Below are 9,822 nucleotides of genomic sequence, written 5' to 3' on the forward strand. Positions count from 1 at the left end.
ATTGGTGCGCCAGGAAAAAGAACAGGGAAAGAACATTGTGGTGGTCGGCAGCTGGAACGCCAAGGAGCACGTTGACTGGGCCAAGAAGAACGTCGCCCGATCCTACCAGCTCAAAGATGACGGAGTGCAGAAAGTCAAGTAGGCCATTCATATGTTTGAAGCACAACCTGGATGCAAATTAAACTCTGACTGTTGTTAATTTTTCTCTGTTCATTTTCTACATGCCAGGTTGGTTTCCCACTTTTCACCAATCGGTGGGGATGGTGTGAAAGATCTGCACCAGGAAAGCCGCACAGCGTCATCGTCAAGCTCCAAAGTGAGGGTGGAACAGCCATTGGGGGGGGGGGCATTGCACCGGTTCAGTGTCGCTGCCCTGAGTGAACACATGAGTAAGACAATACACTGATGTTCCCCTGTTGATTCACTCTGATCACATTTCTCTTCTCTCTGTCAGATGTAAGGAGTCGGAGTCTCCCCATGCTGTCACTGTCTACATGCTGGAGCCTCAGACTTGTCAGTACGTCCTTGGGGTGAGTTCTCTAGTAGCCCATGAGTCACAGTCACTGAACAAAACACATGCTTTAGTAGTGTATCAGGTTAACGCTGAACCTTAGCTAGAATGCTAACCTGTACTTTTTATACTTATACTTAATTTAGCTTGAGAGCTAAATCAAAGGAAAGTGCTCTAAACTGTAACCAAGTTATTAATAATTTACATCTAGTTAGTGAAACAGCAGATATTTTAACTTCCTCAAACACAGGTTAACTAATATTATCATTAACTGTTGCATTGCATTGCTATAATTGCTGGAACTGAGCCATTGTTAGTGTTTAATTGAGTCATTATTTCCACCTGTGCTTTCCCTGCAAACTGTCTGACTTGGAAAAGGTTTATGAATGTGATTTGTTTATTATTTGTGGATAAAGGAAAAACTCTGTTGACTGTTCCTTGATGTAATTCAAATAAAATCCAGTATTTGTTAGCGGTTCATAAAAATGCTATCAATTTATGTGCATAAATTGTTTCTCCTCCTAAAGAGGAAGATGTGTGGGAACCACAGACAGTTTCCAAGTCTGTCTGTCTAGTAGTTTCATACAATGTAATAACAATGGCAGGGAGACTAGAAGTTGTAATATCTAACTATACTGGCTGTATGCAGACAAGAGGTCAACCTTGACATTCGAGGTGTTTGACATCTTTTTTTTTTCTTTATGTAGGTGGAGTCTCCGGTCATATGCAGGATTCTTGACACCGCTGACGAACATGGACTTCTGTCAATCTCCAGCTAAACTAACAAAGATCATACGACAGCAGCAGCGCATGAAGGACAAGTAGAGGACAGACGGAGAAGAGGTTGCACATGAAGAGAGTGGACACTTACCATAAAACAGAAGAGAGGGAGGAAGAGAGAGATGCCCATGACACTGCGCTAAAGGCCAAAATAAAGGTTAAACTGAGGTTAAACTTGAACTTGAGGATGGACTTCATGTAGCCTAGGAGCACAGCCCCAGCCCCGAGCTGTGCAATGGGAAATGCTACATCACAGCCTAATCCAGCAGGCTAGCTCAGACTTTGTGAAAACAGTGAAATGGGGCCAACACCTCACTCCACAAGGCAGTGGATTAATTCCCTGTACTTCATATCTATGCCTCACTTTCTGTTGATTAATTGCAAGCAAAGGAGTGATGAATCAGGGGATTTGTTATCATCAGGGGAATCAACAATGCTAATGGTGGTTTTATTGTCTTTAAGGTCTGTATTTGTGTGTGTGTGTGTGTGCGAGCGATATGAAAACTTGCTTGACTGTGGCACTTGTAGATGGGGAGGGGGGAGACAAGTCTGAAGATCTCTTGCAGCAGTGAGAATGTGTGCTGTGTTTATTTACAGGATGAGTGAGTGTAACTTATGCATTTAGAGGTTGCTGTGGAATAGAAAAGTGAGAGGTTGATTAAAAATTAATTGTTTGTAGGATGTACAGAATGTCTGTGGGTTCCTATAAGAGGTATTCTGTGGTTTTATGAAGAGGCACACTGGCAATCCTGATCACTGCTGTATCACAGGGATAAAAAAAAAAACTGCATTTGCAGCAAATAATAAAACTAAAATATGAAACCTCATTTAAAATGTTGTATTACTACACGAGGGGGAAAAACTGACTTCAATGAGATATAAGGTCATCATGGCAACAAATGTCTGCTTAATAATTATAGGGATATCTGGTAAATTGTGATTGCCTTTATAAAAAATAGAGTTTTAATTCTGTACTTTTCTTGTTATTTGTTCTTATTAATCATTGTTAATCATCATGAACACTGTTATTTCCCTCCTGGAAAGAACATACATTTGTTGATCCTCCTTTGAAGGACATCTACTATAGTAAGTTGCCAGGGTAAATTTAAGGCCACCAGAGGGTGCTGATGCTGTGGATATTGTATAATCTTTTCTACTTATGAAAACCTTTTTTTTTTTTTTTTTATTTATCCAAAAGAAAAAACAACTCGACCTGTAAAAGAATCATCACCATTTAAGGTCAAATCACATCTAAGGTGTTCAAAAGAAGTCATTACAGTTATTTTTATTCCCAATCTAATATAATAATCTAATAAGGTCTTTGAAAGCTTCATCTGTAACCTCACTGTATATAATGTAAAGAATACCAGTTCAAACACTCATTTAACATCTAAGCATATGGATATATTCTGAAATGCCTAAGGCAGAATTGCAGTTCAAACACTGTTACGTGAATATATCAAAAGAAAATAATGTACCGTTCGTGCCAATTCAAACAGTTTTGTTGCCCTGAGTTATCATCCTTTTATAGGCCTAAGAAAATACAAGTATGATGTTTTTCACATTCTTAACATCAGCGCAATAATTCAATTCAACAGGTGTTTAACCGCACCAGACATGAGGCCTAAATAAAAATGAAGTTACCAGCATTATGATCATTTCATTAGCACTTAAATGGCAATTAAAGTTAAAGCCAGAGCTGGAACTAACGATCATTTTCATTATCCATTAATCTGCCATTATTTTCTTGATTAATTGTTGTGTCTAAAAATATCAGAAAATAGGGGAAAATGCGCATTATATTTGTCGAGGGCCCAAAGTGACGTCTTTAGTTTTACTGCTGGTCGGACGAATAGGAGTGACAGGGGTCATCATATATTAAAAAAGAAAAGCCTCAAATGCTCACAGTTCAAAAGCTGAAACCAGCAAAAGTCGCTTGAAAAATGACAAACGATTAATCAAAAGTATCAAAAAAGTTGAGATGAATCATTTTAGCTTCCAGTTCAAAAAGTGAAAGCACACATCCACTGCACTTGCCAAACATTTATTGTGTTGAAAAGTGTATGAGGTTCACAAATATATTTGTCTTCAGAAGCAAAAGTCCTTCAAAGTGCAACCACATGCCATCGACAGCCATGTGTGGGCCTGTGCAGGGTTTCACAGCAGCCTGACCCCACAGCAGCGCACAACCACAGAGGAGGCAGCAGTGAAACCAGCGACTGCAGTCTTTTGGCTGCAATGAAAACCTACAGAGTCTTGGGTTACAATGGCACATGCGTGCGCAACACAGGGGCAGATTTATGTGAAAATGCAGCATCTGTAAAAGAAAAAAGTCAATTCCATAACAGTAAATAACTTTCATTACAAATCTATTGCTTGGTTTTAGTTTCCATGGCAAGGCTGAAAGTCCTGTTTTTTTGAATTTTTCCACTCAAGAAAACGTAACATGTATTTCCACTGTAGAAGAGAACAAAAGGTTAATATAGATTCCAAATACATGAAATGGGCTGTTTTCAAGTTCATTTTTATTCACGTTGGATCTAAAGCCATGGCGAGATTGTCCAAACCTTCCTGTTTTAGATTAGACTGAGGGGATGGGAATCTGGTGCACTGAGGTGCTTTCAAAGTCTTGTAGTGCGTCTTGGTGAGTGTGGTAGTGCATGGCTACATAAGACTTGGCAAAGGCAAATGTCTGAGAGCTGACAGGCTGCAGGCTGGTGGGGGAGCTGGGCCCTGCGGAGGGACTGCTGTTGTATATACTGTAGTAGGGCTCAATGCGGGTGTTGATAGGCGTAGAGGTGCTCGGGGGGCGAGGCTTGCGCACACCTGTGGCCTTTGGACTACCCGCACAATCCCTGGAGTGACTGGGCCCGCACGCCTGGTCTACCAGCCTCCTCTGTGGCTTGGGGGACAGTACGTAGGCCGAGTTGGTCTCGTGATGGGAGGATTTATTCCGATTGACTTCCAGGCTGCCCTTCCCCATCGCATGCAGGCGAGTCTTTTGCTTGCAACAGAGAAAGCCCAGCGCTGCCCACTGAATACAGCACAGCACGCGGCGGCGGAGGCCTGCACTGTTGCGCGAGTACACAAAGGGATTGATGCCCGACTTGAGAAAAATCAGCACAAAGCCGCAGAGTTCAAACTGGTAATGTGCAAAGCTACTCTCTGGCGACAAAACATCCTGTGCCAGTGAAACTCCCATCGGCAAGCAGCAAAGCAGCACGGAGAACACTATAACCACGCAGGTGACAACCGCCTTAGAGTCTTTGGCTGTGGCCAGGTTGACTGTAGACACCAGCTGACAGCAGGTGGCTCCTTGTGCAGCCCCTGGTACCAGTGGCTGGCCGGTCTTGTTGGCGTAAGAGTGTGTCTGAACGTTCTGCAGTTTGTTGTAAGTCTGGTTACGGTACAGAGAGGGGCCTTGAACAGCACACTGCATGCTCTCAAAGCCTGCCGCGATGAGAGGTGGTGGGGGCGGAGGGCATGTGGCATCTACGGCGATGATGGGACATTTCCTCACCTGTGCGTTCTTTCTCAGCGTCTGAGCAATCATCAGATAGGACACAGACACCACGGCAACGCAGAAGGCAAAGTCGGCCAGGTAGACGTACAGCACAACCCTGGCCTGTCCACCTCCCAGGCCGAAGTGGGGCAAGCAGGGTCCATCTCTACGCGGGTAGGCTCGCATGGTAAGGAGGGCGGCCATGGTGAAGCTGGATGTCCACAGTAGGGCGGTGAGGGCCAGCGTGCACGGGAAGGAGGCGGTGCGGTTGGGCTGCTGTCCCAAAACCATTCGCAGTCTGTGCAAAGCAATGACAGCAACCGTCTCCAGGGACATGATGATGAAGCCCGAGCTGGTCAAGTGGAAAGCAAAGCAGAAGCTCTTCGACACGCCGGCCCCTCCGCCTGCATCCAAGAAGAGCACCAGTGCAAACATGGGAGCCGTCACGCAGCAGATGAACAAGTCACAGAAGGACAGGTTGAGGATCATGAAGTCAAAGTTGGTGCGGAACTTGCGAAACACGGGGTCGAAAAAGGACAGGAACACCACGAGGTTGCCGTAAGACCCGAGGCAGAAGATGAAGATGAGGAGGAGAGAGCAAAAGGTCAAGGTAGCAGTGTGGATCACCGCCCAACCCGACGGGGTCTGTGTGCCCAGGGTGCCATTGAAGTTCTGCTGTCTTGGCACATCCACCAGGTCTGATGGTGTAACAGTGGTGTTCATTGTATAATAACAATCTATAAGGATCCCAAAGTCATCGATTTCAACATCATTCCTCTACGTGGAAGGAGAACGTGAGGATCAGTCGATGGTGATAGCTGCTGCCTCCGCCATTGCTGCCACCTTGGTAGAGTGCTACAAAGGATACAGTCATGTATTAGCTGTTATACTGAGCAGTACATCACATTTAATACACCAGCTGATCAAAGGGCGACGGGTAGTGCCACTGTGTGTCAATAGGTACATACTGAATAAGAAGCTGTGATGCACTTACATGTTATACACAATCTACAGTAGGCTATAGCTATGCACCACTGCATTTGGCCAATTATACCATACTCACCCCCCTCTCTCTCCCCCCCAACACACACACACACACACACACACACACACAGTCTGCTGAAATCCAGAGGAAATATTTAAGCTACATCACCGTTTTCCTAAAGCTTACACGATGAAGATGAGAAAATGATCACCTACCATCTGTAATCGATCGTGCGTCCATCATCTTTCATCATTTGATACAGCCCATCTTCATTTTAAGGCAATATGAGAGTAAGTGAACGCACCGCGGCTTTAACAGCGAAATCGCCCAAAAAAAAAAAAAAAAAAAATCACAGCAGTCCACCGACAAAACACTGACATAAACCACGTTTCCTCACATGTCTGTGTTACATTTTCAGTGGCGCAAATGCATGATAGCGTATTCGTTTTCTTGCCGATACATCCATTCTTATACAGGAGCGACGGCCACTGGACGTGCACTGAAAAATGAGTATGAAGTCACTGCCTACGTATCTGGGCATGAGCATAACCACTGCATTCAAGTAGTCCATCTGTAAAAACTCCAGTTAAATGGCAGTTTTTCGACTTTTTTTTTTTTTTTATTTGAAAGAGACCGTTGCACCATATTCTGACACGTCAGATATATTACCGCAGCAAACGGGTTTTTTTTTGGTCACCAATGGCAACATACTATTAGCTTTTACGAAAAAAAAAATAATATATCAAGATGGATTTACACTGGTATTTTATAACGGCATAATAAAATAAAAATAAAACAATAATTTTAATTTATCCCCCCCCCCCCCCTTTGCTTTTCACTGCCGTCCTTGGAAGCAGCAGCTCAACAACGTGGTTGCTAGGCGACACGTAGAGACGACTCTCTGTGAATGTTTAAAGCAGTGACAGTAATAACTGAGGGAGGGCCACGATACTCTCAGCAGGTTTATATTCATGTGCTCAATGTTTTCTGTAGTTAATACCAGATCACATTTTCAACATTGGGAGACAGGATGCAGGGTTTTTGTTACAAACAATTTATTGTCATCTCAATCAGCAAACAGTACATCTAAAAAAAAAAAAAAAAATCACTGCAGTTTTGGCACTACTCTATACATAAGTGAGGTACTAAATGCTTCAATGCTCTCGACTGCTTTCAAGTCATCAGGGGAAAAACATACGCAAACCAAAGTCATTTCTTTTCATCTCACTGGGGTTTTGGAAAAAGGTAAATGTAACCGAGGATAAAAAGGAAAGAGGTCACAATTATGGACAGGCGGTTTGGTTATTTTCTTACAGCCAAACGCATGAAATGGTAATCAAACTGTGCTTAGGTCCTCACAGCAAACGTGTCACACAGGACAGCAACAGATGGGGGGGGGAGCTTGACCTCTCCCTTTGTCTGCAAGAGCAGATGAGAATTGGCTCCACTGCTAAAAGCTCAGCTACTTTATTTCAGAAATACTTTCTATGAAAAATTAAAACATAGCACTTCAAAAAAGTAAAATAAATAAATAAATATGTTTGTGCATATTTGCTATACCATGACATATACATGATGCATATAATCATATTTAGAGCAAACAGCCACACAAACATTGTGTGCTGCAGGTGTAAGTCTGATCTAAAGAGACTACTGTTCAATAGTCAGTTCTCTGTGGCTTGTAACAAACACTTCACTACTGTAAGATAGTAAAGAGTGTTTCCTACACTGGACAATGTGTTGGCTCAGAGTTGATAGTGGGATAGAATCCTGAGAAATGTGTGGGACACTGGCAGATGTCTTCAAGCATCCCATAAACACACGCACTCACACATACGCCCGTGTACATGCACACAAACAAACCCCCAAAAAAAGAGAAAAAAAAACAAACTGTACAATAATGTTACAAACTGCAGGTCATTCATCCCTGCTATGATTGATCCTTAAATATTAAGTATAGTAGAAATGTAAATGAGCTAAATACATAAATACACAACTTTTCAATCCTTCTGTGTGCCACGACTCAGTTGCTTTTGTGTGACACTCTTCTTCCAGGGTGATGATGGTTCATTTGTCAGTCAAGAACGGGAGTCTCCTCCCCAATGCCGGCTGGTGTCTGTAAATCTGCAGTTGTCCCAAACTGATAGAAGTGAAACACAAACAAACATGAGTTCTCCATCATGCCTATAAAAGCATCCCTGCAGTAGCTTTATTTTGATGGTATTCAGTAATGGATGATAATCAAGTTGAATGTCTCGTGGGTGTGCTAGTGGACACATTTAATCATATTCATGTTTCAAGATCGGTGGGAAGTGAAATTGCTTTACCAGGTTTTAGGCATAGTAACAGGGGGAGACCAGTAAGTCAGTCAGGACCAGCAGCTGGTCATCTGTGAACTGCTGCTTGTGTTGCTGCCAGTTGTCATGGTGAGTCCGTCGGAAGTTTGACAGGGTTTTCTTCACCGTCATCTGGAAGGCCACAAACACTAATTATGGCTACATCGCACAGGTTTAAGTTGACAGCAAGAGTAAGGTAATTTGGAGGAAGAAATTACACCGAAGGAGAATCCCACTGCGACAATATAATGTGATTAGTAGGTGATTACACATACTTCAATGGGTTGTGTGTCGTTCAGGTGAGCACTCAGGTCCATCAACAGCTGGGGCATCCAGGTGGGCACGTCATATGGGCTGGAGAGAATACAAGCGCTCAACCCGAGAACACCAGCGTGGCGCCGCACCAGGTCTACAAAAACACAACAGGAGGGATTGCGTTAAAATGACAGAACAGCGTACTGGAGCGTGTCATCGCATATTCTTGAGGAGTTAACTCTAGATGAGTTCGTTACCAGCAGAGGGTATAGTGTCCACTATAGTGCCGAGCTCCCTCTTCCTCTTCTTAGGCAAGCGGGTCTTGCAGAGAGCCTCAAAATGTGCCTGCATGGGGGTGTCCATGGACAGGAAATTGCACTGAAGGAAGCCACTGAGTGTTGTGGCAGCCATTTCTCTTACCTAGAAAACAAAGACATGAAGAGGAGATTGTAGGTTGAACTTCAAAGTGTATTGTGTTTGTAGAGGACACCAACTTCATAGTATTAATAACAATGTAGACTGTATCTGTCTTCTTCTTCACAGAACTTCTTATCCTCAAAAAAGTCCCAAACAGAAGTGTCCTTACAGTTTATCCTATATTCGGTGCATCATGGCATAATTTCACTAGTGTGGAATCTCCGTCTGGTCTTTTTGCGAGACATACTAACACACAAACCCCAGCACCTTACTCACAACCCTTTGGTTGAAACAGCACAGCAACAATGTCATTAGGCAGGGTGTTGCATGAGTGTGTACGCTGACCAGCTGGATGGAAATAGCAGCCAGCTTTGGGGTGGTGTGTGTGTGTGTGTGTGTGTGTGTGTGTGTTGTGTGTGTGTGTGTTGTGTGTGTGTGTTTGTGTGTGTGTGTGTGTGGAGGGGGGGATGCTTCTCTATAATGTGAGGCTATAATGGTCTGTTGTTACATTTTAATGCTCTATTACTTAGCAGGAAGGTAAATTTAATGGGAATTATGCAGCGTTCTCTAGAGGAAAAGCTTATTTAGATTAAATTGGACCACTAGAAGAAAACAGTTACACATCTTTCCAGTTTTCTATAAAAAAAAAAAAAAAGGAAGGTAGATTCATCATGAGTCATATTAAAGTATATTGGTGCGCCTGTTGACTCGTTACTCAAACGTTAATTGTAATGTAATCAAAATAAATGCATCAATGTATCTTGGAGTAGTATTCAGATTCTGTGAACATATGAATGCTGTCTAATTACAGTGATTTGAAGTAATGAGAAGCAAGAATATGACTAAAGCCTAATAAAATCAGGCCTTAGGGAGTTTAAGAGGCCAAATAAAAATGGCTCTTCCATCCATTCACCCACTTCTCAACTTTGTCTCTACTCATCCCTTCTCTCTCATCCTCACTTCAATCTGGCGTTATTCCATACAACAGATTACTAGCAGCCTGCGCGTTTCGCATAGCAATCAGCAAGAGGACGGG

The 9,822-nt window shown here is 43.0% G+C and overlaps 3 protein-coding genes across 4 annotated transcripts in view; 1 reads left to right on the forward strand and 2 right to left on the reverse strand.

The window, feature by feature from the left end:
- The window catches only part of erlec1 (endoplasmic reticulum lectin 1), a 5,893-nt gene extending 3,628 nt beyond the window's left edge, over nt 1–2,265 (forward strand). Inside the window, exons 11-14 of the mRNA XM_035663902.1 lie at nt 14–138; nt 229–263; nt 391–530; nt 1,219–2,265. Of these exons, the coding sequence (XP_035519795.1) occupies nt 14–138; nt 229–263; nt 391–530; nt 1,219–1,290 (372 nt within the window). The 3' untranslated portion in view covers nt 1,291–2,265. The remainder of the gene's footprint in view (nt 1–13; nt 139–228; nt 264–390; nt 531–1,218) is intronic.
- A 1,174-nt stretch (nt 2,266–3,439) lies between these two features.
- gpr75 (G protein-coupled receptor 75) lies at nt 3,440–5,648 on the reverse strand (the record flags this gene model as incomplete). The annotated part of the gene is given in 1 exon segment (XM_035663830.1): nt 3,440–5,648. A coding segment is annotated over 1 exon segment (1,644 nt). The 3' UTR covers nt 3,440–3,872.
- Nucleotides 5,649–7,002: 1,354 nt separating this feature from the next.
- The window catches only part of psme4a (proteasome activator subunit 4a), a 24,617-nt gene continuing 21,797 nt past the window's right edge, over nt 7,003–9,822 (reverse strand). For both annotated transcript variants that reach the window (XM_035663091.1, XM_035663090.1), the window contains 4 exons: nt 8,627–8,789; nt 8,390–8,523; nt 8,106–8,246; nt 7,003–7,918 (listed from right to left, as the gene is read on the reverse strand). In XM_035663091.1, the coding sequence (XP_035518984.1) occupies nt 8,112–8,246; nt 8,390–8,523; nt 8,627–8,789 (432 nt within the window). In that variant the 3' untranslated portion in view covers nt 7,003–7,918; nt 8,106–8,111. The remainder of the gene's footprint in view (nt 7,919–8,105; nt 8,247–8,389; nt 8,524–8,626; nt 8,790–9,822) is intronic.

This window comes from Morone saxatilis, unplaced genomic scaffold (assembly GCF_004916995.1).
Source record: "Morone saxatilis isolate NCDOM2014 unplaced genomic scaffold, NCSU_SB_2.0 Contig19, whole genome shotgun sequence".
Lineage (NCBI taxonomy): Eukaryota > Metazoa > Chordata > Actinopteri > Moronidae > Morone > Morone saxatilis.